At 42.5% G+C, this 19,696-nt stretch overlaps 1 protein-coding gene across 1 annotated transcript; it reads left to right on the top strand.

Annotated features, from left to right (window-relative positions):
- Window positions 1–9,260: 9,260 nt before the first annotated feature.
- LOC131706703 (resistin-like) lies at window positions 9,261–16,206 on the top strand. Its single transcript, XM_059008312.1, has 4 exons — window positions 9,261–9,390; window positions 14,849–14,976; window positions 15,325–15,402; window positions 15,736–16,206. Exons 2-4 carry the CDS (start codon window positions 14,868–14,870, stop codon window positions 15,867–15,869), a joined length of 321 nt encoding a protein of 106 aa, XP_058864295.1. The 5' UTR covers window positions 9,261–9,390; window positions 14,849–14,867; the 3' UTR covers window positions 15,870–16,206.
- The last annotated feature ends 3,490 nt before the right edge of the window (window positions 16,207–19,696 follow it).

Here is a 19,696-nt window from a genome sequence, read left to right as displayed (position 1 = left end):
ACCTGAACAAACGAGCAGCCATCCTCAGTGAAGACATCCACAAGAACCACCTGAACAAACGAGCAGCCATCCTCAGTGAAGACATCCACAAGAACCACCTGAACAAACGAGCAGCCATCCTCAGTGAAGACATCCACAAGAACCACCTGAACAAATGAGCAGCCATCCTCAGTGAAGACATCCACAAGAACCACCTGAACAAACGAGCAGCCATCCTCAGTGAAGACATCCACAAGAACCACCTGAACAAACGAGCAGCCATCCTCAGTGAAGACATCCACAAGAACCACCTGAACAAACGAGCAGCCATCCTCAGTGAAGACATCCACAAGAACCACCTGAACAAACGAGCAGCCATCCTCAGTGAAGACATCCACAAGAACCACCTGAACAAACGAGCAGCCATCCTCAGTGAAGACATCCACAAGAACCACCTGAACAAACGAGCAGCCATCCTCAGTGAAGACATCCACAAGAACCACCTGAACAAACGAGCAGCCATCCTCAGTGAAGACATCCACAAGAACCACCTGAACAAACGAGCAGCCATCCTCGGTGAAGACATCCACAAGAACCACCTGAACAAATGAGCAGCCATCCTCAGTGAAGACATCCACAAGAACCACCTGAACAAACGAGCAGCCATCCTCAGTGAAGACATCCACAAGAACCACCTGAACAAACGAGCAGCCATCCTCGGTGAAGACATCCACAAGAACCACCTGTACAAACGAGCAGCCATCCTCGGTGAAGACATCCACAAGAACCACCTGAACAAACGAGCAGCCATCCTCAGTGAAGACATCCACAAGAACCACCTGAACAAACGAGCAGCCATCCTCAGTGAAGACATCCACAAGAACCACCTGAACAAACGAGCAGCCATCCTCAGTGAAGACATCCTCAAGAACCACCTGAACAAACGAGCAGCCATCCTCAGTGAAGACATCCACAAGAACCACCTGAACAAACGAGCAGCCATCCTCAGTGAAGACATCCACAAGAACCACCTGTGCAAACGAGCAGCCATCCTCAATAAAGGCATCAAAATCAAAACCTCGAAAATATGATGCTGAGTACATTCAGTTCAGGTTTTCTTGCATTATGAAGAAAGACGGCCTTGATTACCCAAAATGTGTGATGTGCTTCGAAATCCTATCTAATGAATGCCTCAAGACATCAAACGGCATTTACAACAAAAACACCCAAATGAAGCTGGGAAATCTATAGATTTTTTTAAAAGAAAGGAATCCCAAATTTTAAAACTTTTAAGCAGCACGTTACTGTTCCAGAGAGAGCCTTAAAGGCGTCTTTTCCAGCCTCATACCACATTGCTCGCACAAAAAAATGCATATAATTGGGAAGAGTCAATGTTGCCAGCAACTGTAGATATTGTTCATGAAATACTGGGTGAGGAAGCAGCCAAAAAAATTGAAGTGGTGCCTTTGTCAAACAACACTGTGTCCTGAAGGATATGTGACATGGCAGAAGATGTTTTTGTTTAGCTTTTGGATAGGTTGCGTGCTAGCCTGTACTTTGCCTTGAAGTTAGATGAAAGTACAGACGTTGCAAATGCTGCACAGCTACTCATATATGTTAGGTTTATAGAAGGGGGGGGGGGGGGGGGGGATTTGAAGAATAATTTTCTGTAAAGAATTACCAAGGAGAACAACTGGTGAGGAAATATCCAGAGTGCTAGATGGATATATTCAAGAAAATTCAATAGACTGGTCTCGATGTGTGGGAGTGTGCACTGACGATGCGGCTGCTATGACCGGAAAACGTAATGGTGTTGTAGCTTTTATAAAGACAAACTCTCCAAATGCCATTGCAAGTCATTGCATGCTTCACCGTGAAGCACTTGTTGCCAAACGTATGGATGATGATTTTAACCAGCTGCTGCAATATGATAAAAGTTAGGCCCCTGAAACACAGAATGTTTGCTGTGCTTTGTAGTGAAATGGGTGCAAGCCACAAGCACTTACTGCTCCACTATGAAGTACTCTGGCTGTCAAGGGGGGTAGTCATGCAACAAGTGTTTGAACTTCGACATGAGCTGAAGCAGTTCTTATCTCCAGAGAATAGCCAACTCGCAAGTTGTTTTGAAAATCCTACATGGATTCTGAAACTAGCGTACGTGTTGTATATATTTGGATAGTTAAATGCTTTGAATCAAAGCATCCAAGACCGTGACGTAACCGTATTAAATATGCAAGACAAAGTTATAGCAGTCACTAAACAAATTGCTCTCTAGGAAAATAAACTTAATAAAGGAGTGACAGAAATGTTTCCACTTTTACATGAAGAACTTAAATCTTCCAGCATGAGTACTAGCAGCATTCTGCCACTCATCGTGCCTCATTTGATTCATCTGCAACATTAGATTCTGAAATCGATACAAACCTGGACCTGAAATCCCAAGAGGAGTTGATTGAACTGTCAAACGATGGGACTTTAAAGATGAAATTCTCTGCTGTTCCGGTACCACAGTTCTGGATACACATTATGGATGAGTACCCTGTTGTTAGCGAAAAAGCTCTAAGAACTATAGTACACTTTGCTACAACATAGACTGGGTGAGACTGGGTTTTCCGCACTGACAGCACTGAAGACAAAGCACAGAGCACGTCTGCATGTGGAGATTGACATGCCGATATCATTGCCTGGAATGAAACAGCGATTTTATGACCTGTGCAGGAATTACCAAGCACACCCATCCCATTAGGCATGCTGAACCCAGAGTACTTTGTAAGTCGTATTATTTACTTACATTTATTGGTATCCTTGTACCTTTTTGTTTTATCATTTAATTTGTTGTTTGCAATAAGAGTAAGGTGATCTGCTCAGTATCTACAAGAAAAAACGTTCGCACTACCACTGGTCTGCCTTTATGCTCTTTTTCTAGAGGTATGCGTCGTGAGCCGTAGGCGAGGGCACTAACGAAAGTCAAGGTCATCTACCACACGGTAGCGTCTGCATCGAGAGGGCTCTGTCGCTATTAGAAAACTATGCATTTCTTCATTATTTTTTCAAAAAAAAAAAATTTAAAACCTATATTTACCTTGAACTTCTGATATTTTGCTGTGTAACCTTCCTCTGAGGAATAGTCCCTAACATAAATAGCAGTGAAGATGAAGATCTGGATGCAACGGAAAGGAAGGCAGCAGAGGTGTTAGATCTCCTGCGTTGCTTGTAAGAAATCCATTTTGCTGACTGTACATCCCGTTTCTGAGCCCATGGTTCCTCCTGTGACTGTTGGTGGCATTCTGAACAATCTTTACACTCGCACTGTGCTTTCCTCAGACGTGGCTGTGCTGTATGAGCTCAAGTCCCTTGACCTCCTGCAGGATATTGAAATGCTAAAGAGCGTGCTGGAAGAATTCCAAGACAATTCAATGATGCCTCCCGAGGAGGCCACTGCAATGTGTTCCTTATTTAGATACTGGATTACACACATCTTGCCTATGCGCAAACAGGAACTAAAGTAATCTCAAGGGTACAGCAGCAGTGTCCCCCACCTGGGATTGAACCCACGACCCTCTGATCAAGAGTCCAGAGCCCTAACCACTACTCCACACTGCTGCACTGCTGCCACTGTATCTGAGGTCAGCTGAATGTATTGAATTCGGGGATGCCATGTTATGTGATCATGCCGGTAGCACAAACCTGTCAGCACAGGTGATGGATGCCACTGTACACCCGAAGCTGGGGTACGAGCACGGTGCCCAGATGCAGAATGGAACCTGGTGTATCACAACCTCAATGGCAAGTATGACAGTGGGTGGTGGCGACCAGGTATGCCCAATGCCCCCTACCGTGTGTTTTGACCCACGTGGGGTGGTGACTGTGGGCCACCTGAGCCTGCACCCGACCCCTCCAATAAATATCAATTCAATTCAATTCAAAGTGCTTTATTGGCATGACTTATTTTCCACAGTGTTGCCAAAGCAATTACATACATATTACGAACAGATGCATATATATATATATATATATATATATATATATATATATATATATATATATATATTGTAAGACAGCAGGGAGGGGGTTAAAGCCTCCCTGAAGAAAAAACATGTGCAGAATGCACATTTGTGTAATTTAATTGTTTAATTGTTTTGCTTTATTGTTTTATTTAATTTATTAATTGTTTTATTATTAATTATCCCCTGCACCTGGTAATTATTGTTAAATTAGAACCAGGTGCAGGGTATTTAAAGAAGGCAGTCAGTTTGCTCAGGGCTGCTAAGGAGAAGGAGGCAGAAAGGAGTGCTCTGCTTCCTGGCAGTCATGAGGTAAAAAAGTATGTGGTATTAAACCTGTGTGTTTTTTGTTTAAGGTGTTTGGCAGGTAAACGGTTTAGCCGTCCTGCGAGTGAGTCAGGGACCTGCCTGTCTAGTTACTGCTCGTAAAGAGCTAGGTGTTTATTTTGTGTGTTTTGTTTTGTTTGGTGTTCATTAAAAAAAATAGCGCCAACGCGCTTGAAAAATCAATTTCTGGTGTCTGGGTCAAGTTTTTAAAGGGGCAACGAACCCGTGTGAGGTGCAATCTTATTACAATATATATATATATATATATATATATATATATATATATATATATATATATATATATATATATTGTATGTACAAACAAGGAACCATGGTAACAAAATAATAATAAATAAAATAGAAGATAAATAATAATAATACAGAAATTAAAATAAATATTGAAATAATAATATTGAAACTATTAAATTGTTAAATTGTGCCGTGTCACTGCGTGCCCTTCAGGTTGTGGCAGGTGGCTACATATTTGGCAGCCAGTGGAGCTGTGTGTCCCTCCCCTAGGAGGACAGCAAGTTTCTCTGCGTCTGCCATTTGTCTGAAAACAGGATATTTTTGTTGAATTTTATTGAAGAATGACTCTCTGATTTGGCTGTATTTTATACAGTGTAGGAGAAAGTGCATCTCAGTTTCCACCTCTCCTGTCTCGCAATGACCACAGAGCCGATCTTCTTTAGGCAGCCGGGTCTGCCTGTGTCTGCCTGTCTCTATGGCCAGGCTGTGGTCACTGAGTCTGTACTTGGTCAGGATCTGTTTCTGCTTCGTATCTCTGACAGTGGAGAGATACTCTGCTAGGCTGTAGTTTCTTTTTAGGGCCCGATAGCAATCAAGTTTATTTTGGGATTTTCTTTCTGTGTCCCAGTGTTCCAGATAGGAGTTTTTGGTTTGTTTTATAATTTGGTTTACTCTGATTTGGTGCTGGTAAGCAGTGCTGACCTGAAGCTGGTTGGAGTTAGTATTGAAGGGGGTCAGTGTGATGAGCTTCAGAGCCAGCTGGCATAGTGGACTCTTTTCAGGGCTGAGCTCTTGGGTCTGGAGGACCTTGTCAGGTTCACTTTTTTCAAGGTGCAACCAGAATTTGAGTGCTCTTTTCTTTATATTAATAAGAGCTGGGTATCGGCCTAATTCTGTCCTGCATGTGTGGTTTGGTGTATTTCTTTGCACCTGCAGTGTATTCTTGTATAGTTCAGCATGCAGGGTTTCGATTGGGTGTTTGTCCCATTTAGTGTAGTCTTGTTGACTGAGTGGACCCCATACCTCACTACCATACAGCGCAATGGGCTGGATAACACTGTCAATTAATTTTAGCCAGATTTTGACAGGTATATTGATTTTATTGAATCTTCTTTTGATGGCATAAAAAGCTCTGAGTGCTTTTTCTTTTAGTGCATTCACTGCCAGGTTAAAACTGCCTGACGCACTGATGGTCAGACCCAGGTAAGTGTAGCTGGTGGTGTGCTCTAGGGTGGTGTTGCCAAGTGTAAAGTGATATCTGTTTCCCTGAGATCTGGCCTTTTTTTGAAAAATCATTATATTGGTCTTTTTGAGTTTTACTGCCAGGGTCCCGGACTGACAGTACTGCTCCAGCAATGACAGGCTCTGCTGCAGCCCCTGTTCTGTGGGCGTTGGGCCTGGCAGGTGCGGGGGGCTGGGGGGGGTGCTGAATGGAGGGTGTGCGGCACGGGGGGGTGTGCTGTGGCACCTGGGGGTTTCTTGCTCCACTGAGCTCTGCTGGGGGTGTTCAGACAGGGGCTGGTTGGACCACAGCCGAGGGCTGCATCCTTCAGGGTCCTGGTGAATACCCCTACCCCCTTCTTGTTGAGGTGCACCTTGTCGTACAGGTGCCAGGGGCCCACAGCAGGATGGTGTGCCAGGTGCACATTGGGCAGGGTGGCACAGCCCCTGGCTAGCTCTGTGTTGATGGCATTGATGATGTGTGGGGGGATGTCGGCTCGTGGTAGCAGTGTGGAGATCACCACTCTGGAGTCGGGTAACTCCAACGAGGCTCTCTTTGCCACCCTCTTCATGGCTCTGCCAGTGTGCTGGTGTAGGGAGCCCAGGTTGTTGGTGCCGGTGTGGATGATGATGCAGGCTGGGCTCCCCAGTGTGTGGCGGTCCAGCAGCTGCAGGGCTCGCTCTGTGTTCACACAACGGATCTTGTTCACCTGACGGCCGGGGAACAGCCTTTGTTGCAGGTTGTTTAGTAGCTCACAGCATTATTTGACTTCAGCAGGGTTTAGAGCATGGCGTGACATCATATAAGGGGGATGGAGGATCGTAAGCGGTTCCTTTGCTTTGGTTTGAATATTAAACCTGTAAGGACCCGTGAGAGACCCAGTGATAAAAGTACCGTGAGTGTTTTGTTTTGTTTGTCTATAATTGTTCTTGTTTGTAATTATTAGACGGCTAACACGTTCCGGAGCTGTCGCCAAGGGCCAGCACCAAACCCTGAACAGCACTTCACTACTGTCACTGATAAACCTGTATCACCCACCACGAGCACTACAGCACTGCACTACTGTCACTTATAAACCTGTATCACCCACCACGAGCACTACAGCACTGCACTACTGTCACTGTTATAAACCTGTATCACCCACCACGAGCACTACAGCACTGCACTACTGTCACTGTTATAAACCTGTATCACCCACCACGAGCACTACAGCACTGCACTACTGTCACTGATGAACCTGTATCACCCACCACGAGCACTACAGCACTGCACTACTGTCACTTATAAACCTGTATCACCCACCACGAGCACTACAGCACTGCACTACTGTCACTGTTATAAACCTGTATCACCCACCACGAGCACTACAGCACTGCACTACTGTCACTGTTATAAACCTGTATCACCCACCACGAGCACTACAGCACTGCACTACTGTCACTTATAAACCTGTATCACCCACCACGAGCACTACAGCACTGCACTACTGTCACTTATAAACCTGTATCACCCACCACGAGCACTACAGCACGCACCCAGGACTGGTGACCGTGTTTGTATATTGTAGGAGGGATATCTGTGTTTATTGTTTGGGACTGCAACCCTTTATTATTTAACCCTGTGCATTACACATTGCTATGTATTGCCAGAGATCATTGTTTTGGTCACCAGACCTGGATTATAAAAAAATAAACATACCCTTTTCCATACCATATCTCTCTCTGTCTGTGTTATTCCTGCACTGCATCACCTCTGCACCTGTTCACAATCACCCACTTTGCCACAGGGCCCCAAAATTGCTAGAACCGGTCCTGTCCAGAGGTTTTCCCTTTTACCTAACGTTAGGTTTTATATCTTCGAATCTTCATATCAGCAAGGCTATGGTTTTGAGAGCCGAAGTGCTTTCCAACAGGTTGATCCAGCTTTTTGGTACTTGTGGCAGACTTAATGATATACACATTAAGTTGCAACAGGTTGATCCAGTTTTTGGTACTTGTGGCAGACTTAATGATATACATATTAAGTTGCAACAGGTTGATCTAGCTTTTTGGTACTTGTGGCAGACTAATTCATTGTGTTTAATGTGGGGATACAATAACAGGACTATTATTTCGGGACCAGCTTGGAGATTATAAATGTAAGTAATACACGCCGCTGTATTACTTACCATCATTATTATTTACAGTTTGTTTTGCCGTCACACACTGGACAAAACAACTAATAAAAACAAACCTTTTCACCTGGATTACAATTGCCTGTCTGTTCTTTAATCACCTGCACCTGCACACTATCAACCACTTTGCCCCACGTGGTGTCAGAACACAGACACTGTGAATATACTGTTATCAGTTCACGTGAATCCAGGCACTCTAAGTGTGAGTAATTCATTTAGGTTGATATGACATTTCTGAAACTATCCATCTGCTTTAACCGTCCCCCAACAAAAGTTTTATTTACATACATTAATTGTATAGAATGTTTTTATAATGTAACACTTTTTTTTTTAAAGAAAAGGAGAAAAAAAACGAGAACATGCGTTCAGAATCCTTAAGTGAAGCTTGTGGTTTATTTCACACAGGGTTTGTAACATTGCCAGTTGTATTATAGTAAATAATACTTTGGTAAACTTTGGTAAATTGTGCACAAGAAGAAAGAAATGGGTAATCTGGAGCCTGTGGGATGGTACAGGTCGCGGTACTTTTCCCACTCGCTAGGTTGCCTGCCACTAGTTAGTAAATATAGCAGGTGTACAAAGCATGCAGTAAAGGGGCTTCCTGCCTGCAAAACACATTACCACTGTGTAGTGAATGAGGCCCTAATGCAGTCCATTTTTGTTTATTCAATATAATCAAACTAGCTTACTCACACCTTGAAGTCTTTGAAGCTAAGACCACAGCGGGGGTCTTTTGGTTTAGGAGGAGATGACAGTCTAAGAACAGACAAGCAGAATTCTCCAGTACAATGGTTACATTTAGATTTGGTCAAATTCTTGTAACCTATACAATACATTTAACCCTTAATGAATTGTATCTGAATTAAATCATTTATCTGTCAAATTAAAGATTGTATTTAGTGAAAATGACTTGCGGTGATTGGGAACGAGGTCACCTCGGTTTAGGCAATAAAAACGCTCTGGGAACTACTGCTAGATACGGGCAGTCAATAGCACTGTCAACACTTGTATTTGTTTAATTGAGACACAGTATTTTCAAATGAACAGAGATTGCCTTTCAGAGCAAGACTGGTCTGCGTAGCACAGGGCAGTGATTAAGTGGTTGCATGATTATGCTGTGATCTGTGTAAGTTGTGTAAACCAGTGTTGTTTGGTGAGTTGTCATCATGGCTGTTGAGTTTCAATTTCTCAGGTTGCTGGTAAACCCAAAACAGAACTCTCATGGCTCATGTTTTATGACTCCAATTAGAAATAACAACTAGTTCAGCAGGTTTGGCCAGAATAAGTATTAGGTGTGGTGTACACGGGGGGACATCTCCACCCAGGATAAGCTGTATTTGACAAACTGTATACAGGCAGTCAATAGGACTGTCAACGCTATATAAGCTGACCTTTACCACTGTGCTGAAAGAAGAAAGCCACCCGCCCCTGCACCGGTAAGTGTGATCTGTTCAGCTATACTAGTGTAGAACAGTGTGACAGTTTTAGGACTCTACTGCAAAGTGCAATTTGATATTTTCTGTTGTTGCTGTTCATGTTACAAAACTGTGATTATTATTATTATTAATACAAAAAATATGTATTATACATTATATGGACACAGTGGATAACTGCATACTCCATTTAAATGCATAGCAATTTCTGGGTAGCCAACCATAAATTCTCTATTTGTTTACGCCGCTCAAATGTATATCTGATAATTGCATAATTTGCTTAATTGCGTGAACGATCGTGCTTGTATAATTAGGTCTGATAATTGCATTGGTTGAGGAGTTAACCACGTGACCACAAACAACTTGACTTGCAGTTATGGAGGAGGCATACCACACTTCCTTGAGCTCAACGAGCTTAAGTTTTTGTTGTTATGTTGTTGATTGTCATGGAAAAGGTGGTTAAAAAGTCCAAACCAGGGGATTATTATCAGATTTATACATGAGGAACGCATGCTCCCTTCAGTCTCTGTCCTGTCTAGTGCTAACTAAACCATACTGGATAATAAAGGGACATAGAAAGCATTTGTACAGTATGCCATGATCAGATTGATGGGTGTATCAACCAGCCAATAAACTGTGCAGACTATAGGGAAGGACAAGGAGAGATTGTATTGCAATACAGGGTGAAGCACAGGAGAACTCCAAATACTTGTGATGCTGGGAATTGGATCCAGGAGGAATCCCACTTGATTCTGAAGTAGCTGGCATCCTACTTGATGCAGAAAAAATAAAAGCATAATGTGTTCTCTGCTTCTCTGTGTCTGCAGCTTCAAGGCAGGATGTGTCAGCAAGCTTCTGTCTGTGTAAAAAGGATAAAGATAAATTGTTGTTAAAAAGTACCCTTACAGTTTTAAATAAACTCACTGACCTAGATTACTTTCTTAAGAATGCTGAGCTAATAGACTAACAGGTGCATGAGAATATTCTAGACTGTGAACGTTACCAAGATGGAGCCTCGTATTTCTAAAATAGATTCGCAAACCAGTAGAACCAATGTGCCGCTAGAACCCAATCAATCAGCAGAGAAAGATATCGGGCAAACGATAGGCCACTTGAAAAAGGACAGGAACTGTGTGTGGTGACTGAAAAGTTAATAAATACTTGATGAAAGATCAAAGATCGGTGTGCATTCACCCTGGCAGCTTATCCCAAGCTGTCATACTGAGCTTCAAAAAAGCTTGTTGATTGTCACCCGGCACTCAGCCGAATACCTAAAGAAAAACACAGTTTCTGTTTCTTTACCTGTGACGACATCATGTTCCTGTACTAGGGTAAGCTCATGAGTATTAGTACAAGTGTGACAGGATGGCCGGATGGACAGAGACTCAAACACAATAAAATTGCAGTTTAAGCACTGCTGCGCATTTTTAATGAACACAAAATAAAAAGGTTTAACAAAACAAGTCACTAACACATGAAACAGAAACAAAATAACCAGCTCAAGGCCAAAACAAAAGGAGAATGACCTTTGCTGCTGCAACAGTGTTTGCCACTCCTCCTATTTTTGTGTCATCTGCAAATTTAACAAGTTTGCTTACTATACCAGAATCTACATCATTAATGTAGATTAGGAATAGCAAAGGACCTAATACTGATCCCTGTGGTACACCACTGGTTACCTCGCTCCACAGTACTTTAAATAAACCATGTTGTATGCTTTGCAATTATCCATTGTCAATGTTGCATCCTCAAAAAAACCAAGCAGGTTAGTTAGACATGATCTAGCTTTCCTAAAACCATGCTGACTGTCTCCCAGGATATTGTTACCATATAGGTAATTTTCCATTTTGGATCTTATTATAGTTTCCATAAGTTTACATATTATAGAAGTCAGGCTTATTGGTCTGTAGTTACCTAGTTCGGTTTTGTCTCCCTTTTTGTGGATCGGTATTACGTTCGCTATTTTCCAGTCTGTCGGTACAACCCCTGTGTCAAGAGACTGTTGCATGATCTTGGTTAGCGGTTTGTAAATAACTTCTTTCATTTCTTTGACTACTATTGGGAGGATCTCATCCAGCACAGGGGATTTGTTTATTTTAAGACCTCCTAGTCCCCTTAACACTTCTGCCTCTGTTATGCTAAAGTTATTTAAAATTGGATAGGAACAGGTCGACATGTGGGGCATGTTGTCCGTGTCCTCCTTTGTAAAAACCTGTGAAAGTAATCATTTAATATATTTGCTATTTTTTTTTTCTTCGTCTATGATTTTGCCATTTGTGTCTCTTAGACATTTAACCTCCTCTTTGAATGTTCTCTTGCTGTTATAATATTGGAAAAACATTTTGGAATTGGTTTTAACCCCCTTAGATATTGATATTGATATTTCTATCTCTCTCTTGGCCTTTCTAACTTCCTTTTTGACTTGTGTTTGCAGTTCCAAGTACTCTTTCTGTGTACTTTGTTTTTTGGTCCCTTTTAAACGCTCTGTAAAGTGCCTTTTTTCGTTGAATATTTGTTTTAATTGATCTATTAAACCATTTTGGCCATTTTGTTTTAGATTTAGATTTGTCTACTTTTGGGATGTAATTGTTTTGCGCCTCTAGTACTACATTTTTAAAAAACAGCCATCCTTTTTCTGTAGATGTTTTCTCTATTTTACTCCAATCTACTTCTGTTAGTCTCTGTTTCATACCTTCATAGTTTGCTTTTCTAAAATTGTAAACCTTAGCTTTAGTCATTACTTTTGAGGTTTTAAAAATCACTTCAAATGAGACCATGTTGTGGTCTGAGTTTGCCAATGGCTCTCTGTTTTAGTTATTCTGTCTTTGTTATTTGAAAAGACTAAATCAAGGCATGCCTCCCCTCATGTCGAATCCTTGACAAATTGCGTAGGAAGCAGTCATTTGTCATTTCCACCACTTCAATTTCTTCCGACGCGCTCCCCACCGGGTTCTCATATTTTATACGGGGGAAGTTGAAATCCCCCATTGTATGGCTTCTCCTTTTCTACACACATTTCTAATGTCATTGTATAACAGATTATTTTGCTCAGTGTCTGAATTTGGCAGTCTATAGCATGCTCCTATTATTATGCCCTTTGAATTTTTGTCCATTATTCTGACCCATATTGATTCGGCATGGTTTTCTTTGTCCAGATTTAACACCTGGGCTTCAAGACTATTTCTTATGCATAGCGCTACCCCTCCACCTCTTTCCTATACAGTGTGTACCCACTAATATTATATTCATCTCCATCACTCTCAGACAACCAAGTTTCTGTAACACCTATCACATCGTAGTTACTTGTTAGTGCAGTAGCTTCAAGTTCTAACATTTTGTTTCTGAGACTTCTAGCATTAAGATAAATACATTTAATAGATCATTAAAAGGTTTAAACAATATACAGAAACCATAGGCTGGGCATTCACCTTCACTATCTTAAGAAAATAAATCATAAAAGTCAACAAACAGACCTTCCATGTGGTCTCCCCTCTCTCAGGCAGTTTCCTCTCATGGAGCTGTGTAGCTCCCTTATATACCATGTGGCCAGGGTTGATTGACAGTGAATCATTTAACCAATGCCTGGCCACATTTTCACATGTATCTGGCAGGGACAGGAATTAACCCTATCCCTGCCAACCACCACCACAAACACACCCAAAACAACCAGGGCTGGAATGTTAACTTCCAGCCCTGCCATATCTAACAAACACTTTTTCATATAATATTTACACATATACATTTATTTACCCGTGCGGGGCTTCTGCCCTGCCACAACAAGGATGATCATATTTAGTGTGTAAGTCATTGTAATAATCCATGCATAAACATGTGCTAAGAGTATATATTGTATTGACTTGAACACCAGAAAATAAGGATAAACCCAACTGGTTCTTTTATTGCAAAATATATAAGAATGTTGTGTGTTTTGTTTGATTAAATATAAAACCTGACTGGTTCACTTTAACTGCAAATATTTGTGTTCCTTTTCCTTATTTCCTCATATACCTGACATGGATGAAAGTAAAACTAAGAGACGTGCACAAATACAGGGAATAATATAAACTGATATTAATCGACCCGAGTGCTGCCCTATTAAAGCACTGAACGTGACATGATGATGAAATTTAGATTTCCAGAAAGCTTTTGACAAAGTCCCGCATAAAAGATTAATTCTCAAACTGAACGCAGTAGGGATTGAAGGAAATGCTTGCACATGGATTAGGGAGTGGTTAACATGTAGAAAACAGAAAGTACTGATTAGAGGAGAAACCTCAAAATGGAGCGAGGTAACCAGTGGAGTACCACAGGGACCAGTATTAGGTCCTCTGCTATTCCTAATCTACATTCATGATTTAGATTCTGGTATAGTAAGCAAACTTGTTAAATTTGCAGATGACACAAAAATAGGAGGAGTGGCAAACACTGTTGCAGCAGCAAAGGTCATTCAAAATTATCTAGACAGCATTCAGAACTGGGCAGACACATGGTAGATGACATTTAATAGAGAAAAGTGTAAAGTACTGCATGCAAGCAATAAAAATGTGCATTATAAATATTATATGGGAGATAGTGAAATTGAAGAAGGGAACTATGAAAAAGACCTAGGAGTTTATGTTGACTCAAAAATGTCTTCATCTAGACAATGTAGGGAAGCTATAAAAAAGGCCAACAAGATGCTCGGATATATTGTGAGAAGTGTTGAATTTAAATCAAGCGAAGTAATGTCAAAACTTTACAATGCATTAGTAAGACCTCACCTAGAATATTGTGTTCAGTTCTGGTCACCTCGTTACAAAAAGGATATTGCTGCTCTAGAAAGAGTGCAAAGAAGAGCAACCAGAATTATCCCGGGTTTAAAAGGCATGTCGTATGCAGACAGGCTAAAATAATTGAATCTATTCCTTCTTGAACAAAGAAGACTACACGGTGATCTGATTCAAGCATTCAAAATCCTAAAAGATATAGACAATGTCGACCCAGGGGACTTTTTTGACCTGAAAAAAGAAACAAGGACCAGGGGTCACAAATGGAGATTAGATAAAGGGGCATTCAGAACAGAAAATAGGAGGCACTTTTTTACACAGAGAATTGTGAGGGTCTGGAACCAACTCCCCAGTAATGTTGTTGAAGCTGACACCCTGGGATCCTTCAAGAAGCTGCTTGATGAGATTCTGGGATCAATAAGCAACTAACAACCAAACGAGCAAGATGGGCTGAATGGCCTCGTCTCGTTTGTAAACTTTCTTATGTTCTTATGTTCTTATGAATCATTGGGATCCTTTAAGACCCGACTTCAAAAAGTTTTCAACCAGCTACTAGGAACCGGACGAGCGCTGATGGGCTGAATCATGACCTCCTCTCGTTCGTTCGGTTTCTCATATTGTGTAAGGCCTTGGTAAGCCGGGTCCACTGTGTAACAACGTGGTAAAGAGTAACGTTGCTGTGCTTGTTTCTCCAGAGAGTGAAGTCCTGAGACCATGAAGATGAGAGTTGCTGTGTTGCTGGCTGTGATCGCTATGTTCTGTGCTGCCGACGCTCAGAAATGCGCTCTGGATGATCTGATGAGCAGCCTGACAGAATCTGTGGGTAAGAAACCAGCTTCCATCCGCACCTATCCAAACACTCAAGTGAGAACTGGATAAAGTTAACCCAAGACACTACTTTAAATTGAGCACAGAGAGCAGAACAAGAGGGCATGAATAGAAGCTGAGTAAAAAGAAGTTTAGAAGGGAAGGTAGGAAGCACTTTTTTACACAGAGATTATAAATGCATGGACCAGCCTACCAGGGGAAGCAGTAGGATCTGAAACACTGGGAATGGACTAGATTCTGTGCTTTTAAATGAGATCCCCCTGGTAGAGGGTGCAAGGAAGGGATGAGCCTTGATGGGCAGAACAGCCTCTTCCTAAATTCTTATGCTTTGTGTTGTTTTCAGCCTCTGCAGTGCTGCAGAAAGTGACTCTGTCCTGCATTTCTGCCTCAGCTAGAGGGAGCCTGGTGGATTGTCCTGCAGGTCAGTGTGCCATCTTCAGTTCTTCAGCTTTTATGTTTCTCTTTTACTCCAAATAATACAAACGTAGCGTTATTGTTTGAACTTGAACTTTATTTATATGTTTTCATGTAGCTCACATGTCTAGACTGATAACCCCATTTCTCTGTCTCCTCTTTCTGTTTTCATATCTGTTCCTCAAATACACCCATTTCCTGTGCATTTCATTCTACTTCTTAAAGGGCTATGTAAATGATTGAACATTACAGACGATATTATTACCTCATCAGCCACTCGGAGGGCATCGTTAAAATCTGAGGTGGCAGAATTGTAAATGGTTCTTGCTCTCTCTTGCAGGTTACAAGCCGACGGGCTGCTCCTGCGGTAATGCCTGCGGCTCCTGGGATATCCGCAATGACCAGACCTGCCACTGCCAGTGTGCAAACCAGGATTGGACCGCTGCACGCTGCTGCAAGATAGCCCTGAAATAGAAGCCAGAAAATGACAGAATCCACGTCTGGATCTTGAAGCATTCTAGAACACAAATGTGGTTTAAAGATTGGTGTGAGGGCTTTCAGTTTTCAAGCTCCTTCACTTTGGAACTCACTTCCAGCTTTTACCCAGAATGCTGAGTCTGTCAATATTTTTTAATCTAGGCTCAAAACGTATCTCTTTGATTTGGCCTTTAGCTGGCGAGCAGATTGGAGCTCTTTTTGTAAAGCGCCCTGGGATGCTTGCACATAAAGGGCGCTGTATAAATGATACTGGTATGGTAATTGCTATGATATGAAAAAGGTCTAAAAAATAAATAATTTTCTTGCACATGTATCAATCGTGTTATTTAGTTTCCAATTCTTATATTGCTTCTCTTTTTTTTTACATTCTTGTGGCAAAGTGGCTGCCGATTGGAAACAGGTGCAGAGGTGATGCAGTGCAGAAATAATTACACACCAGGAAACTGTAATCCGTTTGGAAAAGGAGGTCTTTTATTTATAACTCCCAGGCTGGCGACCAAACAATAAACCTCCAGTAATACACACCAATGTGTAAAGCACGGAAGAAACAATAATAAATGGATTGCAGTCCAAATAATAAAGACACGTTATCCGCCCCACAATAACACAAAACACGGTCACCAGTCTGGGTGCGTGCAGTAGTGCTCGTGGTGGGTGATAACAATTATACAGTGACTGGTGCTCAAAGAATAATGAAAACGAAAAGGCAAAATAGAATAAGTGAAAATAAAACATAGTAATGAAAACTACAAAATAAAGGTGCTGCTCTCTGCAGCGGTTTTTTCCCCAGTCATCGCTACCCCTATGACCCGGGTCTCCGTCCTACACTCTGCTGTTCCCTCAGCTATGTCTGGACACTATAAGGGTCTGCCCAAGGATTCCCCGCTCTCTCTCTATTTCTTTAGTTTCTTCTCTTTGAGTTTCTTTTGTTTTCTGTTCCGTCCGTCCACGGTCTCGATGAGCAGCGCTTCCGCTAGCTCGTTGTTCGGTCTAGAGGGGCAGATCTGAGGAAACAACAAATTATTCATTTATAGGCCCAGCAATCCCCCCAAGGCCCGCCTCCCAGCCACTCAGAGAAAGGGAAAGCCCACACACCCTCTTCCCCACCTCTCTGTGTCACTGCCATGACTGACAGGCAGATCCCACGGGGCTGCTGCCCTCTTTCTGCAGCACCACACATACGTCAGATGGCCAGTCCAGGTCTCCCTAACGTCCTCAATAACTATAGGCCAATCTCCAAACTACCATTCTTAGATAAGGTTCTAGAGAGAGTTGTTGCAATTCAATTACAAAAAATTCTGACTCTTAATGGTATATTCGAAAAGTTTCAGTCTGGTTTTCATGCTGCACATAGCACCGAGACGGCCCTTGTCAGAGTTGTGAATGATCTGCTGATAAACTCTGACTTATGCTTTCCATCAGTATTAATTCTAAGTGCTGCCTTTGATACTGTAGACCATTCCATCTCACTGAATCATCTTGAAACCACAGTGGGACTGTCTGGCCTTGTCCTATCCTGGTTCAAATCTTATCTTTCTGATAGGTTTCAGTTTGTCTGTATTGGAAAGGTAAAATCGGCATTATCGGAAGTTGTCTGTGGTGTTCCACAGGGCTCCATTCCAGGTCCCTTGCTGTTTTCATTATATATGCTACCGTTAGGTGACATTATCCGCAGACACGGAGTGAACTTCCATTGCTATGCTGGTGATACCCAGCTATATTTGTCCCTAAAGCCAGGAATTTCTTCTGCCTGGGTGTTATTAGCTATTTGCCTTACAGACACCAAGCATTGGATGTCACAGAATTTTTTAATGTTGAATTCAGGTAAAACAGAGGTTATGCTAGTGGGCTCACAGAACCAACTAAAAGAAAATGTGGGATTACATGAGCTTGACCCCTGCAGTCTCTCATCAAAACTTAAACTAGAAATTAAAAGTTTGGGGGGTCATCTTTGATCCTGATCTATCATTGAGACTCATATTAGGGAAGTTACTGAATTATCTTTTTAATATTGGAGAAATATAGCCAAACTTAGATCAATTAATTCTGTATCTGATGCCGAGAGACTAATGCATGCCTTGGTTTCATCTAGAATTGATTATTGTAATGCAATTTTTTCTGGTATCCCAAAACACGTAGTATCCCGCTTACCACTTACTGCCGCTAGAATTCTGACTAAAACCAGGAAAAGTGAACATATTACCCCTGTTTTGGCCTCTTTATATTGGCTCACTGTGCACTATAGAATTGATTTTAAGATTTTGATGTTAACTTACAAGGCCCTGAATGGATTAGCACCTAGTTATTTGCAGGAGTTACTGACCCCGTATCTTCCAAACCGCACTCTGAGATCACAGGATGCGGGGCTGCTGGTCATTCCTAGGGTCAACAAAAGCAACATGGGAGTTAGGGCTTTTTCTTGTAGAGGTCCTAAATAATGGAATGCTCTGCCATCGTTTGTCACGTAAACTGGGACTGTTACGATTTTCAAGCTAAGACTAAAAACACACTTTTATAAAATGGCTTTCTTATCTTAGTGGGTTTTAATGTAACTTTAAAATTGTTACTTTTGTATTATGTATATGCTGTTACGGGTTGCATTGTGACGGGCTGGTTGAGTTCCTTGCTCTTCCCTGCTGGCAGTTGCACTGTGACGGGCTGGTTGAGTTCCTTGCTCTTCCCTGCTGGCAGTTGCGTTGTGACGGGCTGGTTGAGTTCCTTGCTCTTCCCTGCTGGCAGTTGCGTTGTGACGGGCTGGTTGAGTTCCTTGCTCTTCCCTGCTGGCAGTTGCGTTGTGACGGGCTGGTTGAGTTCCTTGCTCTTCCCTGCTGGCAGTTGTGTTGTGACGGGCTGGTTGAGTTCCCTGCTCTTCCCTGCTGGCAGTTGCATTGTGACGGGCTGGTTGAGTTCCTTGCTCTTCCCTGCTGGCAGTTGTGTTGTGACGGGCTGGTTGAGTTCCTTGCTCTTCCCTGCTGGCAGTTGCGTTGTGACGGGCTGGTTGAGTTCCTTGCTCTTCTCTGCTGGCAGTTGCGTTGTGACGGGCTGGTTGAGTTCCCTGCTCTGCCCTGCTGGCAGTTGCATTGTGACGGGCTGGTTGAGTTCCTTGCTCTTCCCTGCTGGCAGTTGCGTTGTGATGGGCTGGTTGAGTTCCTTGCTCTTCCCTGCTGGCAGTTGCATTGTGACGGGCTGGTTGAGTTCCCTGCTCTTCCCTGCTGGCAGTTGCATTGTGACGGGCTGGTTGAGTTCCTTGCTCTTCCCTGCTGGCAGTTGCATTGTGATGGGCTGGTTGAGTTCCCTGCTCTTCCCTGCTGGCAGTTGCATTGTGACGGGCTGGTTGAGTTCCTTGCTCTTCCCTGCTGGCAGTTGCATTGTGACGGGCTGGTTGAGTTCCCTGCTCTGCCCTGCTGGCAGTTGTGTTGTGACGGGCTGGTTGAGTTCCTTGCTCTTCCCTGCTGGCAGTTGTGTAATAGGTAAAACCCCGTAGTATGAAATGACTGATGTCTCCACTCGGCAGCAGTTTAAGAAGCTTTATTACAATGCGCAAGGGAAGAGCAGCAGCTGTCACATGAACACACTCTCTGTTGGTTATTGACAAGGTAGCACAATATTTATACAGGATTAGCATAGCAACAATAAGCAAATTAACACGTCAGCATGATTATGGAACTTTCTAGAACTTTCCCAAAGATGAAGATTCCCTTACAAGGAGTTATTTTTTAGTTAGGCAGTTTCGCCTCAAAGTAGACATAACAGCACCCTAACTACATCCCTTTTATCTCTTGAGAAACACATTTCAAGCAGTT

Source organism: Acipenser ruthenus, chromosome 36, assembly GCF_902713425.1.
Source record: "Acipenser ruthenus chromosome 36, fAciRut3.2 maternal haplotype, whole genome shotgun sequence".
Taxonomy (NCBI): Eukaryota; Metazoa; Chordata; class Actinopteri; order Acipenseriformes; family Acipenseridae; genus Acipenser; species Acipenser ruthenus.
This window is presented reverse-complemented; position numbering and strand designations above follow the sequence as displayed.